The sequence below is a fragment of the Pomacea canaliculata genome, linkage group LG5 (assembly GCF_003073045.1).
Source record: "Pomacea canaliculata isolate SZHN2017 linkage group LG5, ASM307304v1, whole genome shotgun sequence".
NCBI lineage: Eukaryota > Metazoa > Mollusca > Gastropoda > Architaenioglossa > Ampullariidae > Pomacea > Pomacea canaliculata.
This window is the reverse complement of record NC_037594.1, coordinates 15,972,145-15,994,139: the sequence shown is the minus strand read 5'-3', so window position 1 is coordinate 15,994,139 and position 21,995 is coordinate 15,972,145. Positions and strand designations below refer to the sequence as shown.

Genomic DNA, 21,995 nt, shown 5'->3' with positions numbered 1-21,995 from the left:
ATCATAAAGGTAGATGCATACCGTGAAGGCTTCGTCAAGCAAGCGAGCTTCGGAGGCTTTGATACTGTTCGCCCAAGACTGGCCAAGCGTCGGCATTACAGAGAGAAGATCGAGGGTACGGAGTTCAACGTCTGTCCCCTAGAGGAGGCGGCCTTTCTTAATTCGAGGGTAATATACATATAGAGATTCAGGGAATATCAGTCCCCGGTAATTGCAACTGCAACTGTGTCACGGATAGAGCCTCATGTGTGAACGTTGCTCGACAGTGACATTTTGAGTAGGCGCCGAATTGTTCCTATTACAGGCGGTCCTTGGGTTACGTCAGCCCCGAGTTACGATGTTTCGTGGTTACGACATTAGTGGTTTTGCGTCGTAAACGTCATAACGCGAAATTCGTGTTTTTTGGTGTTATTACTAAACGTATTTTATATGTGTTTTTTTAAATTACTGTTTTAGGATAAGTGTTAGGATAAGTGCTTACAGTATGTTATTTACGTACAGTATGCACGTACGTATGTTCCGACTTACAGCGAAAATAGGTTTACGACGCGACGTAGGAACGGAACAACGTCGTAAGCCGAGGACTGCCTGTATTCATCTGTTTATTACTTGGGAACAACAACAACAACAACACGACATATTAGTACAATATGCATAGTTAGAAATATCCTCAGAAGTAATTACCTTTGATGTAAATGACTTGAGATACGGTTTCTTTTACTTCTATCGTGTATTTTACTCAGAAAGTGTTGTAACTGTTTTTTCACAATTTAAGCATAGGGTCTGCAAGAGATATACATGTAGTTGTCTTTGTTCAAATCGAAAAGAATGCACTAATGTTCGCACGTGAGTGTTAGTGTCTGTGAGTGACACGTGGTGATTACGTCGCCAGCTAGTTTTCGTCTTTTACGTTTAGCCGCTATAAATGCTGATGTCGGCGCTAACAATACAGCAATCCAGGGTGTGTATAGGACCTCGACCGTATCATTGATCATAGAAATGTGACAGCTTGTGCGTTTGGAGAGACAGGCACAAGTTATACCAGTCGGCTAACGGAGTACAGAGTCGCTGCATGGATTCCCAGCGTGATCACACTCGAACAAGATCAAATGTAACCGTCAGAACTGACAGTTGTCGTGAAACAGGAACACTGTACCCCCCCCTCTCTCTCCCCCCCCCCCCCCCCCCCAATAAAGTGTAAACTAAAGAAACAAAATCAACTTTTCCGGCACGATTTACTTCTCTCTAGACTTATAGCTACCTGTGACTGATTAATTTCCAGAGTACAAGGTAGGCGCTGTTGGACTACATAACATTTTTTCGCTGGATGCTGATAAGCCAGGTAACCTTGTTTTCACCATTCGTTTTGTGTTTCGTGTATAGAACACTTTAACTGTGGATCTGAGAAGAAGGGGAAGGCGTAGGTAGGTTGCAGAACGAACTTATATATATATCCGCTGAACAGCTGGCAGACGATTTTTTTTTCACTTAACTGCTAGAACGAGGCTCCATACAAGTAAGCTACCGGTTTATTCACATAACGAGACACATTCTTTGTTACGGCTCGCCGAGACTAACAGCGGATCACTTCGCAAGAGGCCAAGAGTGCGTCTCGGCGTACAGACATAAATACACGTCCATGGTTGCAGTCTGTCTTTCACAGCTGTATCATGTAAACACTTTTTACGTAAAAATCCGCAACAAGTTATAGGTCTTTCAAATGCCCACCTCTTTTGTGCGAGAGTAGAGATACACGGACCAACTGGACATCTTATCAGGCTGTAATGTACAAGTTCAGACAATATTTTCAAACTTTTTCGCGATGTTGGTATTGTTGCTTTTGCTAATCGGTTCAGCTGTCTGTCTCTCTCTCGCTATCTTTCTTTGTGGCTCGAGAGCACTTACAACAAACTTTAGACTCGTATTTCTCATGATACTGTAAGATAAAACTAACTTTATAAAGATACGTTTCGATTTTGGTAGCTGTTGTGTGTCGTTACGTTATATATAGATGTCTAGTGCAAAACACAGACACACTTATATATCTCGACAACATACTTCTATGTAAGTCTGTATGCCATACGTTTTAATACCAACGAATTCAGCACCACACTGAAAACATTATTTTCGTGTATGATAATGCAACATCCCAAATCTTGTATTGTTAGGATGCGATTTGTATTTTATATTGCGAAATATTAAAATTAGTTATAACAAATACAAACATTTTTCTAACAAAATAAAAATTGCTACAGCTTCTGTTGTCATGAGTGAATCGAACTCAAAAATTTTCTCATTGTCTGTCCATGACGCGTATTGCTTGTCCAAAGTATAGTGGTGGACGTGGCAGGGAGACTTTCTTGTCGCACATGGCCTTCATGTGTTCTTATCTGTGTTCCTCTGTATTCCCGGGACGGGGACAACGTGAAGGCAACAACGTCACAATTAATGAGCTTTCCTAACATTTTTCCTAGTGGCGGCAGTTCGCTGTCAGTTGGGGTGACTCTGAAAATTATCATGGCGATTTAAAAATCCTTTCCATCCTTTCACGTTTCATGATAATGTTTTTCCACAGTCTCAGTGAAACTATTGTATTGGGATACGTACGGATGGTATCGTTTGACAGATGCTCCAACACCTGAAGAAATCCTAGAATGGTTTCCTTCGGTATTGCAGCTCGCTTTCGCTGACAATTGCAATTAACTGGTCTTCCAAATATTGCAACTGTCTTTTCCGCTTTTTCGGTAATAGCTTCACTTGTTGTTTTGGTTATCTGTGTCACGATGGGCTACTTTGAGAAGTAGTTGCAGATTAGAAGGAAGGGTTCCATTTTGACATCAAACAGATCGGTTGCAGGGGTTTTGCATGGGCTGATGGGAATGTCAGGGAGTTTCGGTGGCTCTTTCGGGTTTGCATTTGCGAATTCCTGACATATGTCACAAGACTTGACCAAATGGTTGATATCTTTGCTGATGTTCGGCCAACACACACACACATTCTCTCGCCTGCAAACGCGCGTTTGCTCTATCCCTTGGTTGCATTGATGTAGCTTACGCTGAATGTCTGCTTTCACCACCTCAGGAATGATAATTTCCTGTTCTTTGAAAATGATTCCGTTTTTAATTGTCATTTAGTCCCGGGAAGATCAGTACAATCTGATGTCAGCAGGAATATTCTTGATGCTGTCCAGCCACCCCTTGATGATGGTCTTCATGAGCTGTTTATAGTCAGCTTTTTTCTCTGGATCTGTAGTGCCAAGTAGTCTTGCATCTGCAACGGACTTGCTTCATCACGTGACAAATAATCAGCCAAACAATAGTTTCGTCTTGCTTACGTGCAGTGCTGTTGATCTTAAAGTCAGTAACATTTGCCCTCCACATAAAACCAACAGCATCCATTTCCATTTTTATAATGTGGGCCGCCCGCAAGTCATATGTGTAACTTTCAAGGGTTTCGTTCCTTAAATTCTGTTCAAGAAAAATATGAAAGTTCTGGTATACATTAATTTAATCCAGCATGTTCTGTCGCCAGTGGTTCAGCTGACTTGCAGTGTGGTCAAGTGGTTTATATGTATAGCTGAAATAGTTGGTACAAGGTTCAGTTGACCAGACAACTCCTTCAATGTCTGCATAGATATTGTGGGACCAAAAGTGACATCAGAGTATATATATATATGTGTGTGTGTACATTCGCTGGGTTTTAGAAAAAAATAAAATAAAATAATGCACACAACATTCTTAATAAGAGAACCACAGAAATTCAAGTGAGCCTCCTATCCTGTCCGTACATGTTCCTCACAACTTTCTTGCACTTTTCAGAAGAAATAAGTGCAATACAGCTCGATCTATTCTAACGAGTGTGAGCCACCCTTGACAAAGTTATGGTCGAGACTTGATCTTTGTCGATGTCAGTATAGGTTTAGCGGGTACCGCGCGCGTATACTTACTGCCGTGATGGCTGTTCAAGTCCAATATAAACAGTAACTCTTAACTGATTTGAAATAAAGACATGATTATCCGAAACACGAGCTTAATAATTATTTACAGACTAAATTTTCAAGTGTGTCGAGCGGATCCACTGATCAACGTCCTCTAGACCAAGACCGCATATTCAAAGATGAAATTGTAAGTACGTAATTCATAAATTACAATATATAATTATAGTAAGTATAGCAACTATATATATACATTTAAGATAAAAGGTAGAAATAAAAAAGCGGAACACGTACCGTTGCTACAATCAATATAAAATGCATAAATGTAATTTAACAACTTTTTAACTTCCTCACTACTGTATACTGATAACGCAAAACACTTGAAACACTATATATGTAAGTATACTTATATACGTATAATAATCGATTGTAATGATATAATTACAAAAATTATAAACCTTTATAAATGAAGCCACTTATACATTAACTTAAATTACATTACATTAACTTAAAGATGGCCCAGGGCACAGGTGCCTGGACGGATTTAAAAGTTGCTCTAGGGTTCGGCTTTAATTGGTTTAGGGTTTTAGGATTATTTTCTCTCTCTTTCTTCCCCCACCTTCTTTTAATGTTTATTTTTTTGTATGCCATGGCGTGCATAGCAAATAATTAACCGATAATGTCAATGCGTCATGAGTTCTCCTAAAATCCTTTATAGGGATCGCCTCGTTAAAAACTGATTCAAAATGTGGAAATACATGCCAAATGGCAGTATTAATCAGGGCTTCTGCTAAGGCTAAATTCTAAATTCCCTTCTTCAGATTTTTAAGGGGTCCGGCCTGTTCTTCGCCGTAATTTGAAGGGGTCCCCTGGGACCCCATTGACGAAATTGAAGGGGTCCTCCGAACTTTCAATGCGTACTGTACGCAATTTTTTGCGTAAGCAGAAGCCCTGATTAATTAATCTGATTACACCAAAAGTGATATTCAATATTGTCAACCGGAAATGGTCTGTCATATATTAATTGTGTCATCTCGATCCTCCGTGGTGTTGTTGCGTGATTGTCACGAACGAGAGAACAAGATATGTTTCTTATATTGTTTATCGACTTCAACAAAAGAAAGGAATAAGTTGGATGCCTAGCACAGTTTTGACTAGATGTTATTATGTAAAAATAAATCAATAAAGGGGAGGAACTCTGCATAAAGCTAAATCCGAAGGTTCTGAAGTAAATATATGAGGGAAATATGAATGGTGAACGCCCACGATGATCTAAAAGCCTGTCATAATAAATAAAAAATTACATTTATTTCCATTATGCATTAATGCATGTCTCCTGCACAAAAGTGTGATATCCTAGCTCTGGGTAATTTTGTGTACGAAAAGAATCAAGAGAAGACTTTAAAATTAATTCTTTTTGCTGTATTATTCTCTAATTCAATGAATGCGTGCAGTTTTGAACTGCCTAAAATAATCAGTAAACAAACTTATTTTTCTTTAATCGTATCAAACTGGTTTTCATTTTCAGATAACATTCACAGGTTATTACCGTCTCTGGCACCACAAATCTAAATTTAATTTGTGAATTCATGCTTTGTTTTTATCAAACAATTATGCATAAACATGATAATTAATTATATGTGTTGCATCATCTTTTCTTGTCCTGAAAGTGCTACAGTGTTTAGTAGACTGAAATTTGTATGTCGTGTGATCCATGTGGTCCGAAAGCAACACAACACAGGCAGCAAGCATAAGACCTTCAAAACTTCATATGATGCCATCATCGTGGGAGGTGGTGAGTATGTATAGCGTGTACAAATATCACACACTATATATTTGCGTGCATGCACATTAATGTGAAGTGCATGAATTTGTACATTATATTTAGATTCAAAGAGATATAGGGAGGGCTAGAGGAGAGGAGAGAAATAAAATGGAGCCATTTTTAAGTTTCTAATTGTTGTTGCAGGTCACAATGGACTTGTTGCTGTAAGTATTTTAACCTATGCACAAATGGCAAATCAACAAAACAAGTAAATGAATGAGACACACGAACAATTTTGTCTTAGGGATCAGGATTTGGTACACAAAATATAATCAGCAGATATATGTTTATATTGGATACATTAAATCCAATCAAACTTTATTGTCTGTCCGAGGAAGTCCAAGACAGAAATTTTTCTTTTGCTTGCAAACCCAACCACATATACAAACATAATATGAGTGTATATATATATATACAACATAATGGTTAGACATACATACTCATACAAGACATTCAACACACACGTACACCTACACCTTCTCACACATTCATGTGAACCTCCTATAAGGAGGATGCCAGGTAACGTGACAGCCCTACAAGTCCTTATACCTTTTATTTAGGATGGTGATGAAGGACCTCTGGTAGACAGTTTTTTGCTCACATGGTACTTTATAGAGCCTGCCCAAGGGCAACAGCTGAAATCTAGGATGGAGAGGGTGTGTTTGGTCTGAGGTGATGCTATGTGCACTAGTCAGAAAGGGGACCCACTGATGTACCAATAATTATATTTGCCTGGTGGTTGACTGGCCAGCCTTGCCTTTTCTTTGACAAAGAGGTGACCATACCAAGTGGCAATGTTAAATGTGAGGATGCTCTCTACAAGAGATCATACATTGTATTGCTTTTCTTCAAAAGGCTGCTTACCTACAGAAGTCTGGTTTGGATGTATGTGTACTTGAGCGCCGTCATGTTATTGGTGGAGCTGCAGTCACAGAAGAGATAGTGCCAGGTATGACAAAAAGCATTTTTCATTTGCTTTTAGCACTCACCACTATCAGCAACAGTAAAACAAATTTGTAAGTTTTTTTTCTTCAAAGTACAGGTTTTAAGCTGACATGAAAATTGCAAAAGAATACACACAATATGCACTCATCTGCTTATAGACAGATCTAGCCATTTATTATCACATTCAGCCATCAACATTGACACGCCTGGCTGTCTGCAGAAAGAATTGAAAGTAGCATGTCATATCAATATAAAAAGGAGAAATTTTATCCTTTCCCTGAGTATCTGCATGTTATCTATGTGTGTCACATCTGACTTGAAAATTTCATGTCTTGCTTTTTTCAGATTCTTCTTGAAAATTCATCTTAGTCCTTAATTTGTCCTTTAAGTTTTGCCAAAAAAAAACCCTCAACCATTTTTTTCATGAATACCTTTTCCTTACTTTCTCCTTTATATGTTTGATTTTATCTGCTGTTCAGGTTTTTATTTTAAGTTTGTATTTACCGGCCTAAGTTAGATCTTTAGACCTATCATTGAAAAGAACGAACCTGTTACTAATGAAGTAAAGAGCAGTATCTCTTATGCACAGCTCTCTGCTTCAGGGAGAAACGTCATTCAGCTATAAGTATCTTCCACATTGTTCAAAAGAAATTATGGTAGTGTAATGGGGTATTTCATTTTAAAATATGCAGCTGGACCTCTTCGTGATTCTGGAAATAAAAACTATTTAGCCTTAACTTATCTGTTAAGTGAAGAAAAATCCCTGAAAATCTTTGAGATTTTTATTATTCATGATGCTAACTGCAGTCAAACTAAAATTACTATCTGAAGACAACGGCTGGTGGACTATCATATTTTGGCTTTCTGTTTCTGACCTATGTCATTTTAGCTGTGGTAGTCTTTATTTGTTGAATTTAAGATTGTTTAATAAGAGATAGCTTTAAATATCTTAGTGACTTCCAGGTTTCAAATTTTCAAGAGCATCCTATGTGCTTAGTTTGTTGCGGCCACAAATTGTCAAAGACCTTGAATTAAAGGTCAGTACTAGTAATACCTGTCAAAATTTTGTCATAAAGTACTTGTTTTGATAATACCAGATTTTCATCTCACATCAATATTATTTGCATTTATGTTTTAAATGTTAAGTGACATTATGTTTTAGGAATATGTTTCAATTATGTCTTCTTAATTCTGGAATCTGTGTTGCCTCAGTAATTCTGTACAAGATGTCACCAAGGGCTATCCCACAGCAGTTACTTAACAAAATGGTATACTAAAACAATATTCTGTATTACAGAAAAATGTTGCTTTAAAATAAATTGCAGAACTTGGGTTCAGACACTGTCTCCTTTAGTGAATCTACATGAGAATGAAAATGTTTTGCAGAAGTATGGTCTAAAAGTTTATCTTCGCAATCCCAGCAGCTACACCCCACTTCTTGAACCTGGAGGAAAAGACAGAAAGGCACATTCTTTGTGTCTTGGCCCAGATGCTGAACAGAATAAAAAACAGATTTCTCAGTTTTCAGACAGAGATGCACAGGTAAAACATAAGAATGAACAGATAAATTAGTCATTTGTTATATATCACGTAAACACTACAGACTGTTTCAAAGCTTTTTCACACAAAGAATGATATAATTTCTTCTTGTTCCTAGTCCCCCCAGTGGAGCATAGGGTAGTAATGATATTATAATCAGACTGTTTTATAGAACTGTATTGATATGTGTATCTTTTTCTGCTTGAATAGGATTTCTTGAGTAGTTATACAGAGCGAGAGAAAGAAAATAAGAAAAAAATGAATGATTTTGGTCAAGGAGGCTTTTACAGGAAAAGATACTCTGCAGAGCCTCTTATTATCAATGGAGAGGCCATAGAGCAGTGATCAATAGTGTAGTGACATTCTCAGACGCTGATCTATTCTTCAGCTCCCCCCAGAAACAGAAAGTCCAAATTGATCAGGTGGTGCATGCAGCTAGCAGAACTATTGGCGATGACCTACCCTCTGTAGGCACAATCTATGCCCTGTGCATTTTGTGTAAATATGCATATAAGACTGTGGCTGAGGAGTCACATCCAGCCAATAGCTTATTTTGTCATATGCCCTCTGGGGTCATGCGTATTTGCATGACTATAAGGTGTTGAATAGCATATCTTTGCTAATATCTGGGCATGTTGTGCTTATGCATAATTTTGTGACTGTTGGTTTGATACATATCACTGTATATATATATATGTTTATATCGTTGATGGTTTTGTTATGCTCCCCTTGAAACGGGCCGATGGCCTATTCAATAAAGTGATTATGATTCTGAATCTGGGGTCAGGTACCGGCATGTCAGGCCAGAACATCCCAACTGAGAAACAGTTTTTTTTTTGCAAAAGCAGTAGCCTTACTGAACTTTTCTGTTGCATGATTAGGACTGAATGTTGAATGTGTCTCCTTGAATTCTGTGGGTGTTGTGTGTAGTGCAAATGTGTGAGTGAGCATCCATATATGCATGTGTGCATGCTCATGTGTTTCGATATGTCTATGCATCCAGTCAGTGGTGAAACTGATATGTATGGGTAGTGTATAGTTTTTGTGAGAGAGAACATGTGTGCTGGTGCATGCATTTTCATGTGTCAGTGGAAGGAGGGTGTGCCTCAGGAGAAGAATTTCCGTTTTCATTTCTTATGTATTTAATTTTTGGGAGGTTTATATATAGCAGTGTGTGTGGCATTTGCATGTGTTTGTGTATTTGTCCAGTAAGCATTAACTATAATTAAAACATGCTCTACTTCTTTTAGGCATTTGAAGAGTATGAACAACAGCTAAAACGGATAGTGTCAGCCATGGATATATTGCTGGACAGTCCACCGATATCATGGACAAGTTTACTCAGCTCTTCATTAAGCACTAAATGGCAGGCCATACCTGCTGTTCGAGCTCTCATTTCTGCAGGTAAATTAAGTAGCATTTCTGTCTTGAAGTTTACCTGGTTATAAGTGTTTATACTTCTTTACAAAGTTTTTGTAAGAGAGAAAAGTGTATCTAAAGTAACATTGCAACATTGCCTAAAAACTTTTTTTATCACTTGTTGTGTTGTGAAGAACTCATGCTTATTTTAATCAGCTGCCTTGGTAAATGGATCTTTTTTTATTTCCTGTGTTCAGTGTTGAAGATTGGGAAAGATATGCCAGCTTTTTATGAACTAATGACAGCCTCATCACAGAAGGTAATATATTTAGGTTCCCTGATCTAAGCCTTGTCTGAAGCATTTTTTTAGAATTAATTGGGCAGTCTAAATTAATTACAAAAATCATAGGCAGAAATAAAAGTAACAATAAAAAAAAATCACACGAATCATTTTATTTTTTTCCACAAATGTAGATTTTAATTCAATGTTACTTTAGGTGTTAAATCGGTGGTTTGAGTCTGAGCCTCTTCGAGCAACGTTAGCCACTGATTCTGTGGTTGGCACCATGACTAGTCCTGTCATTTCTGGCAGTGCGTGAGTTTCACGTTACTCTTTATTTTTTTATCTGCATATTCCAACTCAATGTCAGAAAATTTCTTGGGTTGTGAATAAGAATACTTTTATTTCACTTTTAACATTTTATAAAATGACGCTTTAACTGAAGTCAGTTGTTTCTTCAATTGATAAAATGTTGTACTAGTCAATGCACTACAAATCTGAAAATATTTCAAGTAAATATGTTTCTGTTTCTGTGTTTCTTTTTTCTTTTTGACAGCTATGTACTGCTGCACCATGTGATGGGGGAGCTAGAAGGAATTAAAGGAGCCTGGGGATATGTAGAAGGGGGAATGGGAAATGTATCACATGCTATAAAAAACTGTGCAGTAGATCATGGTGCTGATGTGTTTTGCGACAAGGTAAGAAGGTCCTTCAGTTCCTTTAAGATACTATATTTTCAGGAACCCATGTGTAAAATCTGTGAAATTATAACAGCGTATACTTAAAAGGAAAATACCTGAAAGATGTTTTTGATAAATTGTGCCAAAATCAAATACATGGTTTCAGTCCAAAAATGTGCTATTTCAAATCCATAGGACATAGTAACATAAGCTTTTCTACGTGAGTTATTAAGTTTTTATAGGAAGTTTTGCATTCTTCTCATTGCCACGAGCATGCATCAGTTGTCACAATTTATTTAGCAATCTAAAGTAATTTATTTAGTTTCACTACTTGTAGTGTACTACTGATGCTACTGATGTAATAATCAGATTCCACCGTTTATCTTTACAGAGCAATGCACTAAACAGTATTTGTGTCTCCTTTGGTGCTAGCTTGGCATATCTTGTATGTTAAGTTTATTGTCTTTTGAAGCCTGTCACTCAAATTACTCTCAAAGAGGACCATGCTACAGGAGTTGTCCTCGAAGATGGTACAGAAATAAAGTCCAGAGTTGTACTGTCCAATGCAACCCCGAAAGTCACCTATCTCAACCTTCTACCTCAAGTGAGTAAAGTGACTATCGCAACTTTTTGGATATATGAATCCCAGTTAAATTTGACTGTTCTTAGATCTTCTGCATGATGGTAACTTCTACACATGATGTGAAAATAGCATTTTATCATCTGACACATTGCTGACGTCATAGACCTGAATGGAAAAAAACGAAAAAAAAAAATATCCTGGGTCAGTCAGATAAGTAAGTTTTGCACTGTCAGGTTAGAGGTACTTCCATTGAAGTAGTATGACTAAATATGACTGAAAACTTTTACAAGAAAATTTTTTTTTGTGTGTAGAATGCTCTGCCTCAGAAAGTCACACAGTCTCTTGAACAGTATGACTACACATCTCCTGTCACTAAAATAAATCGTGAGTTTTTCAATCTGGTTCATATATGCAAGTCATTTACTTATCCTAAATTAGTCAGTTTGTGGGTTTATGATGTGGCGACTTAAATGATGAAGGTTTCATAGATTGGATGGTGGATGAGTAATCTTGGAATGCAGTGACATTTAAATGATTTTCTACTTTTTGTGATATCACACTTGTTGACAGAGTTTCAAATAGATCATTTAGCACATTGGTTCTACTGACAGTGAGAAGTGCAACATCTAGTGATTAATTTTATGGCACCACACTGAAAAAAAAAGAGCCATAACGCTTTTAATGTATTCAGAATACTGGGTGAGAAGCAAGACAAAAAGAAAAGTTCAGTTATCAGGACATGGAGGAAGAGGGTAAGATAGTTCACTCTAGGAATAGGAAAAATAAGTAATTTGGACAAAATAATTCAGTTTTGTGAGAATGAACGCACAAACACATGCATATAAAAAGTGTTCACATTTTTACACAGTTTTTATTTTGACATTGCAACAGTTGCCCTGGACTGCCTTCCAAGTTTTCTAGCTGATCCAAACTTGCAAAAGAATGAACCTATGCCACATCACCAGTGTTCCATCCATCTAAACTGTGAGAATATGCAGATGATTCATGAAGCATTTCTTGATGCTCAGAGAGGACTGCTACCTTCAAGGTAAAGCTTTTGATTCGTGATTATGTCTTAAGCCTCCATTTTCACTGCTTTAATCCTTGGAAAAGCAGTTGCATGATATGTAAGGTATGGATGCTAGAAGGAGCCAACTCCAACGTTCGATACTGTTTCATTTATTTGTGTAAAAATTTCTCATCCTGAATGCAAAGTTTATGCCTCAATGTATAGCATATGATGTGTTCGACTTACTTCCAAATCTCTACTAAAGGCTACAGTCACTGACATTCACCATTTCTTTCTTTTTCACATTTGCAATACTGTATATGCACAGCTGCATAACTTGTCAATATATTTTTGTAGGCCAATGATTGAAATGGTGATACCTTCTAGCCGTGATCCAACTCTAGCGCCACCAGGGAAGCATGTTGCTTCATTATTTACTCAATTCACTCCATACACACTAGCGAAGGGAGCTGTTTGGGACGAAGAAACTCGGAACAAGTATGCCAGCATTGGTCAGTGTTTGTTTACTTTGTGCAGCTTTTAGTAGAAGTGGATTATCAGAAATCATATATGCAGCCAATATATGCACAAGCACTGGCAGGAGAATAATTATGCTGAACTAAAGCCATCACATACATAACGTGCAAATGGTCCAGCAATAAAAAGAATGAAGTGAAGAAAAATTTCAGTTAAAACAACCTTGCAGTTAAAACATTTAACATGTATTTTACTTTGATTTAAGTGTGCATTTATTTTTCAGTGTTTGATGCTATAGAAAACTATGCACCAGGTTTCAAGGCTAGTATTATTGGCTGTGATATCTTGACCCCACCTGACTTAGAGAGAATTTTTGGACTCACAGGAGGTGTATGTATTTTATAGCTCTGTAAGCTACACACAGATTTCAAAATAGATATTATAGTTTTGATACAGAAACACACACACATACACAAATAATAGCAAGATATGAACACACATGCTTGCATTCATGCTCATTACATTAAAGAAAAACTTTAAAATGTTTTCACACAAAGCACAGTTATATGCATATCATCCTGGTGTCAGGATGTAGCTGAATATTTTTCCAAATAAATTTTTTTTCTAAACAATAGACATATTTTACATTTCTTGTTACACAGACAGCAAGAGAGAGCAAAAGCCATGGCCTCTTGGTAGCTGATTATAGTTTGTAGTTTTATTAAAAGTCATGTCTCATTATGCCTGTTTAATAAGATCCATTATTCTTTTTCTCCAGGAGATTTTAGTACTCTGTAAATAAATATTTCATATAAGAACAAGAATTACAAAACTTTTTCTAGAGTATTTGTTTGTATTACTGCTTAAAATGAGCATATGAAAGACCATTTTATTTCCGTTAACATTTTTTGAAAAGTTTTTTTTTCTTCCTAGAACATTTTCCATGGCACTATGTCTCTTGATCAGCTTTACTTCTCTCGACCAATTCCATCTCTTGGTAACTACAGGGGACCCATTGTTGGCCTTTACTTGTGTGGCAGTGGTTCTCACCCAGGTAGGAATTCATTTAATTGAAGATAGCTCTCCTAGACTATAATTATTATCTCCCTTTCTCCCCAACACCGACTTGACAACTTAGAAGCTATTTTTGAAGAAATAGAGGTTAAATTAAAAAATATTTTTATATGGAAAAACCCCTTTATTGTGTGACATTGCATTGACTTTTTCTTTACAAATTTACATGTGGTTTTAGTGATGTTTTGTTAAATGTTGACATTTCTGATTTCTTGCTTGTTGATGTGATTGTGGGAACTCAGACCTCATTTTCACATCTCACCTCGGAATCCTTGAAAAATGACCACGATCTTAATTTGTCTGGTATTAGACTATTTTGAAAGCAATGAGATGTCTACAGCCATTGAAAAGTTTCAAGAGCCAATTATAAGCTGTGTTCACCCACTCCCATAACATAATCTAATCATTTAAATAATAGAATGGTACTTACTACAGGGAAATTGCTGTTGCATGAAGGAAGAATTTTTAAGTTTTCTGGTATGAAAACATTATGAACAGGATAAAACTCTACTGTTTACTGTGATTTATGTTCCTGATCTTGTCTTGAAACAGGTGGAGGAGTTATGGGATCAGCTGGAAGACTAGCAGCACAAGCAGTACTGGCAGATATCAAGCACCTGAGAAAATACTGAATGGATCTGAACTTCCAATTAAGGAACAGTAGTGTTGGTGCTCAAGAAACAAGCTGTGCTCAGTACCTTATACTTGACTGTTTGGCACGTTTCTGAAATTTAAAATGTTATTTTCCAGTTGCCTTTATTTCCTTTCCTTGTATTGACTTTGTTCTTTTATGCAACATCACAATTAGTTTCATGTGCAAATAAAATGGAAATAGGTACTTTTATTGACACAAAAAGTTCTGTTGCAGTGTGTGTAGGGTGATAAATGTGGTCACCCTCTCTGGAGTTTCTCTGCCATCAGAACAGTTCTGCTGATTACCGAGTTATAATGTATCAAATTATCTACTTGTAACTAGTGATAGTGTATAACTGTTTTAAAAATTTTTGTCATTGTATCCTTTTGAAGAAAATGAAATTAAAGTATTTTCATTCCCTCTCTTGTGAAATAATTAGTTTTTAGGACATGCTTAAATTACCTATAGGATACTATTAACATATGCATGGTAAATTGTGATAGCTAGGAAAGTGTTTAGTTCTACAAATCATTTAAAACTCACATGAGTGCATCATAGCTACTCAGCTTTAATATTGAATTACAATGAAATAATATAAATGAAAAGATTCACAGATGCTCTTTTTTTCTAATACCAAACTATGAACAATTCATTTGATACAAAATATAAAGGGCTCAATTCACTCAAAGTCAGCAAGACTATTTTTAAAACAAAAGTTATATATAATTGGGTAAAAGATATAATAAGATAAAAAAGCATTTAATGACAGAAACCAGAAGACAACATTTGCATATATGCGTAAAAATCACGTAATTAATCTTAAACATTTATAAATACCACTAATGTATAATGTGAGGCAAAATGTAAAACGTTTATGCCTTCTATTTCATTTCTAAACAAGACTGAACAGTGTGTGGGTTTTTTTGAACATCTACATCTGCTCATGCATACGTCTAAAAGCACAGGTATGCATGCATGCACACACAAGTGTGAATACAGGAGGATGGACAGGAATGGGAGTAGCAGTAAGAGAGAAAGTTCTCTGAAGCCTTCAGTGATCTCTTTCTTCTGGCGGCCTGAAAGGTACACCTAAAGTGTTAAAGACAGATTCCTCAGTAGGTGTTGGGATAACAATTCCTTCAAATATTTTCTCAGTACCCTGGGGAAAAAGAAAAAAAAAGTCATACACTACAAAAACCATGAAGTACATTAATTCAGACCTTTCAGGAGCATCATGATTCTCTGTAACCACCATTTGCTTTTTTATCTACCCCCCACCCCACCACCACCACAAAAGCAAGAATTAACTGACAAAGTGATAGTACACAAGGAATTTGATGTGATGATGGTCACCAATTATTCAACAAATACTGATTACACTCACATTTGTTGGTTTTACACTCCTGTAAATTTCCTCCACATACATATGCATGTACATACACACTACCCCTCTTTCTCACATGCTAGCACATATGCAGACACTGAACACATTGACTCACACATTACAGATCACAACAGATACCAAAATACAGATGCAAGCAGACACACATCAGTGCTTGCTTGTCCACAGGCGCCATTGTATAACCCTCACAGACTGCACCAAAAAAAAAAAAAAAAAAAAAAAAAAAAAAAAAAGACAAATCTCCCCTCCAAAAAGAGAATTATCTCTAATGTCAATACCTTTCTTACAACACCTGTCCTTAGTGCATGCTCATTTAAAGACATGCCCATCTTCTTGCAGAGATGACGCAGAGATCTGTTGAAGTGTGCTGAACCAGTGAAGTACACTAAAGCACAACCGTACTCATCATAGGGTACCACTATAATGTCCAAACGACGATGCTTTCAAATTCAACAGACAAAGCAGAAACAAAGATTATAATCTAATAATAATTTATTTTATAAAGCACGTGATATAATAAAGTGATTGCACTCAGCATTAACACTCAAAATAATTAAATAAGATGGGACAATAACAGTAAAAGCAATACAACAAGAGTTTAACAAAATAAGTGAAATAATAAGGACCAGCAGACTGAAAGAATAAACGCTGATAAGACATCATAGTCAACAGATAGTAAAAGACTACTGTCAGAGATCAAGTTAGTACTGCAGTTATCAGAGGAAAGAGTGAAGCAGGAAAGTATTTTCTGAAAAGGTGGGGGGGATTGGTGTTTTTATGCCATGTCAGCAACTAAGGCTACATTATGGCAAGGCAGCCAGCCCTGTAAATAGATGCCACATGCAGAGAAAGAACAGCGTGCCCGAGACGAGAAATGAACTCTGGGCAGCCAACCTTCACTGTATTGGTGACAGGCGCTAACCGTTGCGCCACCGGACCGCTTTGTGAAAAGGTAAGCTTTAAGTTAAAGGTAAGATTTGAAAGTTACAAGTGACTGTTGGATGTGCTCTGGGAAAAAAAATTCTATACCATTGGTTCATATACTGTGAATGATCTCTTCAACAGACTGACATGGTTGGACAAGATCTATTCTGAGACATCACTGCATATGTTGGTTGATAATGTTGGAAAGATAGTCAGGAAAACAGTTACAGTTCAGGCAGAAGCCACCATGCAATCAACGTGTGTCCCAATTGGAAGCCAGTGAAGTGTTTAAGCAGTTCAGAAGAACTTACATGATATATAGTTTATATAAAACAAGGTGAGTGGAAGATTTTTGATTCTTTGGTTATTCAACTTATTATCATGTAATTCTGCAAGAATTGCAGTGCAATGATCTAAATGAGAAAAGCGAGTTATATTACAAGTCTGCTGGCTGTTTATAAAGACAAATATTTGCGAATTCTGCCAAGATGACTAAGATGAAAAATCAGTATTTTACAAATATGACTTTAATGTATATCAAAAGATGTGAGGCAAGATGAAGACTTAGAAGTGAGCTGAGTTAATAAATGCAATCCTGTACAGTAGTTCAAAAGTGTGTGAAAATGCAGTAGTCTGTTTAGTAGCAAAAGGTAAGGCTTCAGTCATTTCCTCATTCATTTTTAGCTTGGTAATCCTCATCATGTTTGCAACTTGTTCAATATAGTACAAGCAGCAATTAGGCCATAGAGCGTTTGGACAAAGCAGCCAAATTACAGCATTCGGAGTCATTAACATAGAAATGATAGAGATTACCATTAGACCCAATGCACAGATATAGTGTGAACAAAACATGACCCAACACAAATCCCTGAGGAAAAGTAAACTGTAGTAGTGCAGGATGACAGGGAATTTCCAACTACTGACTGCATGCACTATGTCAGTTAAGGTTCAGACCATCTAAGCATTACACTCCCAACACCATATATAAAAGTATATACACATATATCTTGTAAGTCATAACAAGTTACAATAAAATGCCTCTTACTGTACAGACATTAGTGGTTTAATGTTCTAGGCTGATAGATGGCCAAAGACAATACATTCATATATTTCAACATGATGAAAATGTTTAAATCTAACTTAACACGAAGAATGAAAAAAAGTATATTACTCATTTCTATGAAACATTTTTAACATTTTAAATGTGCTGGAAGCATAACTCTACCTTACTGCTGGGTCCTGGGAGTTTGCAAACTCCTAAATACTTCTTCTGGTTACCACTGTCTTCCACAGACACCAGGTCATCTGTCAGAAAGTCTGAAAATGGTGGACAACACATCAGCATAGATTGCTATGTTATGAGATGCTTACGGAACAGCACAAATTGTGCACTACCATATTTATATGACTCAAACTTAACACACTGTAACAATTGGCATCATTGAATCAATGGTAAAATTAATGCCATTGATGACTGGTGACAACATAGCATTACCAATGTCTTTCAATTTTTGGATGAGTTTGGCAAAGATGCCTTTGTGAGAGTGACCATCTGGATGAGTTATGAGAATATCCACATCTCCACATGTTGGTTTTCCCCTACGGAAGGATCCACATGCCTGGGCAATTACACCTGGTTGTATAGCTTCTGCTGCTTCTCTCACCTTTTAAAACCACACAAGGTCTTTTGACAATTTTCAGTACAAATTACACTAAATATTAAAACAGGATTGATGCCTACTGTATAAACAGAAAAAAATCTGACTGTAGGGGCAAATATTTTAACCCACTTTTCAGCTGGATGCTACAGTTATATAATGCACCTGTTATATAAAGACTTGTGGGCACATAGTGTTTAGCACTGAATGCTGCTAATCATCCTACTAAGGCGAAGGTCATTTTGTGGATGCTGCAATCTAATAACAAATGCATCTGTGCCAAAACTAGCCTAAATGCAAGTAATATTGTCATGAATGTTTTAACAGCTTGTCATGTAATTTGTAATAGTGACTGTGTACTGTTTTCTATAACTGAAAAATCTGGGAATTCTAATTAATATATTTACACACCATAAACATTCTTGGTAACTGGCATTTTTTTAATTGATGTTGTCATAACGTCAATCTTCTCATACACTTACAAACTGGAAAATACTCACAATGTTTTCAATATCTCTTGCTTCTTCCCTTGGCATGCGATCTAGAAGATCATTATAGAGGCGAACCCCAATCTTCTGCTGGCTTGTCAAGTTTGCCTTTGTCTGCAAGTCTTCCAATGTTCTGAATCCCTACAATGAAAATTAATAGCTCTCTATTTTGTTATTAAAAAAATGATGGTACAGAAAAATGTCTAATCCAGAATTAGTAAATCCAATGCTGCAATTCTGTACTTGAAGAATATTTGCAACTCAGAACTCTATCATAACAAAGATCCAGCTGCTTAACCCCAATGTAAAATCAATCCTAGGGATCTGAAATGCTGAGGATGACACCAATGTATATCTATGTAAAATACTTTAAATCTACTGAGCAAATACCATCAGTAATGAAGACTTCTAAAAGAGGACATGGCAACAGCCTTGTTAAATACTTGACAGTACTTAAAACATGTCTCCTGCAGATATTGCTCCAGACTTTAGCTCCAGGTAGGTGAATATTGGCATGATCATAGATTACTAAATATGGTTGTGTGCCTGACTAACTTCAAAAAACTTCTACTTGTGATGCAAGGATTTAAAAAAAAAAAATTATTTTAGTTCATTTATTTTCTTTTTGTACTGTCAAGGGATTTCCCCAATTAGTAACACGTACTGTGACAAATGCACATGGCAATGTGATGATACACTATAAAGCATGTTTTATTAATGGTTTGTTGGAATCATTACAAAATCCTACGCTATAACATTTATAAAATTTAATGGAAGAAAACTTATCCCAACCTCACAAAACATACAAAGTGAGGACAAAGTACCACACACACCTGCTGATACCATTTTAATGCAGTGTGAGGTCCAGCTCCCCAAACATCTGTGAAAAGCTTTAGCACATGCACCTGTTCATTCGACTGGAACTCATTCAGTTTACGCAATTCCCCACTTTGCACGATCTCCCAAATTTTGTCAGCAAGTTTGCTGCCAATGCCAGGCAATGCTCTGGCTTCCTGGTGAAATCAGTGTAGTATTGTAACTAACACATTTAACCATTTTTGGGGGGTGGGAGGTCAGGGGTGTCTATTTACCATTCATGTATACTAATGCAGCATGCTAGTATTGTTTACTACCATCCATGACCAAAAGTCATCACCAATAGAGAGTACTGGTTGTGATAATATATTTTGAAACTAATTTACTTTTTGGAAAAATAAACTCTGAGCAATACATCTAAACTAGAGTGACATTTACTTTTGTACATTTACTCTTTACTTTTAAAAGCAAAGTGAGACTACTATAACATAGATTCATCAATCTTCTGTTTAAAATACAAAGGCAGCAGTAGTTTTGCATTTTCTGTTCTCACATTGTTTTAAGAAGCAACTATGCATTTCCCTTTCTAGTTATACGGAATGTTTACCTCCCAAGTTGTGATTTGTTTTGGGTGTTTCTTTAGTGCAGCTATTGCCTTTTGATATCCGAAGGCTCTCCACTTGTCATTGGTGCTCTCATAGTTTTTTACCATCTCCTTAACAAATAATAAGAACAATGCTTGAAAATATTTTGTTTTGTCAACAACTACAATACATGCCCCACAAAGGTGAATCTATTCTGCATTTTTATTTTATAAATGTTATATGTGAAAGATGAGAAAATATTTGATCATAAATATTTTAAAATGCAAAAGATTATTAATCATTAAATTACCTCCAGTTTCGAAGTTATGTGTTCATTAGCATTAACACTGGCAACTTTTGATGACTGAGTGCAAATCCATTTCCCAATCTGTAAGATTCAACATACAATTAAATAATTATTACATGAAATTGTTAATTTGAAGCAAAACTGATTTATTCTTAATATTACGCTCACTAAAACATTTTTGTGTGGTTGTGCCACCCAGTGATATTTACATTATGCAGAAAATGTCCAAAAAACATAAGTACTTATACTGGGTGTGGCATATTCAATATGCAGTTTCTGTTCATTGCAAATCTGTACACTAGCTCCCATCACTTTCACACACACAACAACCACCATTTTCATCAGTATTATACCTACTGGCAATTTTTTCTCTGGTGTTGTGTTTGGTGTTGTATCAGTAGAATTTGTGAGAGTTCCGTCTGACGCCTCACTATCACTGGGAAAATAATCACTATCAGCATCCTCATCATTGTTTTTAATATTTGATTTGTGAGTGAAAATATTTGTATACGGTACTCCCGTCTTTGGAAGAAAACCAGAAGACATCGGCTGTTCTTCAAACGCGTTGTAATGCTCTTTTCCGTTGCCCTTATTTACAGCCACCACATAAGGTTCATGTTTAATATTCATGGGCTTTGGTGTATCGAGTAGAAATGGGTCAACATCTACGATGGCTTTTTGATCAAAACATTCACTTAACCAGGCACTTTTTACAATTACTTTACCTTGAGGGGGCGTGTCTACTTTCATTATCTTGCACGCCCGTTCTAATGTCATTGCATCGTCAACTATTATATGTGTCGTATTATGTGTCACGTTTTCTTCTACGCATCCTCCGAGGTTCTCCACATTTGCCTTGAAGAGATTTAATCGCACTTTTTGAATACCTGCAGGTAGGATAAATACTTTAATTCCTGAGAGAACATGAGGATTGAAAGAACTGGCGAGAACTTCCTGCTGATCTGGAGAACTACCTTTATCAAGTTTTCGCCTTTTGGGAGGCATCCTAAAATCTAAGAAATTAGTCTTACGTAATAATAACAATACGTAAAAGCGGCTTATATAAGCATATGCAAATGCAACCACCCAAAACTAAGCGCATAATAAAACTGTATGCACAGTTACTCCCCTATACACGTCCATGGTTACACCTTATGATGAGAGCATACACGACTATGAAACAAAGCTTTTGATTGGCTTATTGAAGTTTTTTTTAAAAATTTATTCTTAAGGATTTTTCTGATTGGTGAAAAAAACCTACATGTTGGCGCCTTAAAAACGAAATTACAACTAGGAATCGTGCGTGTCCAAGGCTAGGATGTAATGTTTGATACCTTTAGTATTACTTTTCAGAAATTATTGCTTAATAACAGTATTTTAATTCTTAATATATGTTGTGAAATAACCAGTTTTGTATGATAGTCCATGACGATCACTCGTACTATGGACTACGTATAGTTGTAAACTACTTCAGAAA

At 36.5% G+C, this 21,995-nt stretch overlaps 2 protein-coding genes across 9 annotated transcripts; one reads left to right on the top strand and one right to left on the bottom strand.

The window, feature by feature from the left end:
* Positions 1-1,307: 1,307 nt before the first annotated feature.
* Positions 1,308-14,761, top strand: LOC112564886 (pyridine nucleotide-disulfide oxidoreductase domain-containing protein 2-like). Of its 6 annotated transcripts, none has more exons than XM_025239990.1 (18): positions 1,308-1,342; positions 4,047-4,124; positions 5,605-5,729; positions 5,904-5,923; positions 6,615-6,708; positions 7,668-7,741; positions 8,091-8,246; positions 9,494-9,647; positions 9,860-9,921; positions 10,100-10,197; positions 10,439-10,580; positions 11,035-11,166; positions 11,457-11,529; positions 12,037-12,193; positions 12,512-12,666; positions 12,915-13,021; positions 13,565-13,685; positions 14,258-14,761. In XM_025239990.1, exons 2-18 carry the CDS (start codon positions 4,117-4,119, stop codon positions 14,335-14,337), a joined length of 1,758 nt encoding a protein of 585 aa, XP_025095775.1. In that variant the 5' UTR covers positions 1,308-1,342; positions 4,047-4,116; the 3' UTR covers positions 14,338-14,761. The 6 variants fall into 6 exon arrangements, with proteins under 6 accessions (XP_025095775.1, XP_025095771.1, XP_025095772.1 ...); XM_025239986.1 differs by lacking the exon at positions 1,308-1,342 and adding an exon at positions 1,607-1,781; XM_025239987.1 differs by lacking the exon at positions 1,308-1,342 and adding an exon at positions 1,607-1,786.
* Positions 14,762-14,887: 126 nt separating this feature from the next.
* LOC112564887 (DNA polymerase lambda-like) lies at positions 14,888-21,677 on the bottom strand. 3 transcript variants are annotated; one of them, XM_025239992.1, is made up of 9 exons: positions 20,876-21,677; positions 20,522-20,599; positions 20,235-20,342; positions 19,645-19,824; positions 18,824-18,952; positions 18,161-18,329; positions 17,891-17,982; positions 16,020-16,181; positions 14,888-15,498 (listed from the first exon to the last, which is right to left on the bottom strand). In XM_025239992.1, exons 1-9 carry the CDS (start codon positions 21,521-21,523, stop codon positions 15,391-15,393), a joined length of 1,674 nt encoding a protein of 557 aa, XP_025095777.1. In that variant the 5' UTR covers positions 21,524-21,677; the 3' UTR covers positions 14,888-15,390. The 3 variants fall into 3 exon arrangements, with proteins under 3 accessions (XP_025095777.1, XP_025095778.1, XP_025095779.1); XM_025239993.1 differs by lacking the exon at positions 19,645-19,824; XM_025239994.1 differs by lacking the exons at positions 19,645-19,824; positions 20,235-20,342.
* Positions 21,678-21,995: the final 318 nt, after the last annotated feature.

Coding starts and splice junctions, on each gene's coding strand:
- LOC112564887 (XM_025239992.1), bottom strand. CDS start 21,523: ATGCCTCCCAAAAGGCGAAAACTTGATAAAGGTAGTTCTCCAGATCAG. Junction 20,343..20,521: donor ACATAACTTCGAAACTGGAG/GTAATTTAATGA, acceptor TTATTTGTTAAG/GAGATGGTAAAAAACTATGA. Junction 19,825..20,234: donor AACAAATCACAACTTGGGAG/GTAAACATTCCG, acceptor TGATTTCACCAG/GAAGCCAGAGCATTGCCTGG.
- LOC112564886 (XM_025239985.1), top strand. CDS start 5,558: ATGATAATTAATTATATGTGTTGCATCATCTTTTCTTGTCCTGAAAGT. Junction 5,730..5,903: donor TGCCATCATCGTGGGAGGTG/GTGAGTATGTAT, acceptor TTGTTGTTGCAG/GTCACAATGGACTTGTTGCT. Junction 5,924..6,614: donor GTCACAATGGACTTGTTGCT/GTAAGTATTTTA, acceptor TTTCTTCAAAAG/GCTGCTTACCTACAGAAGTC.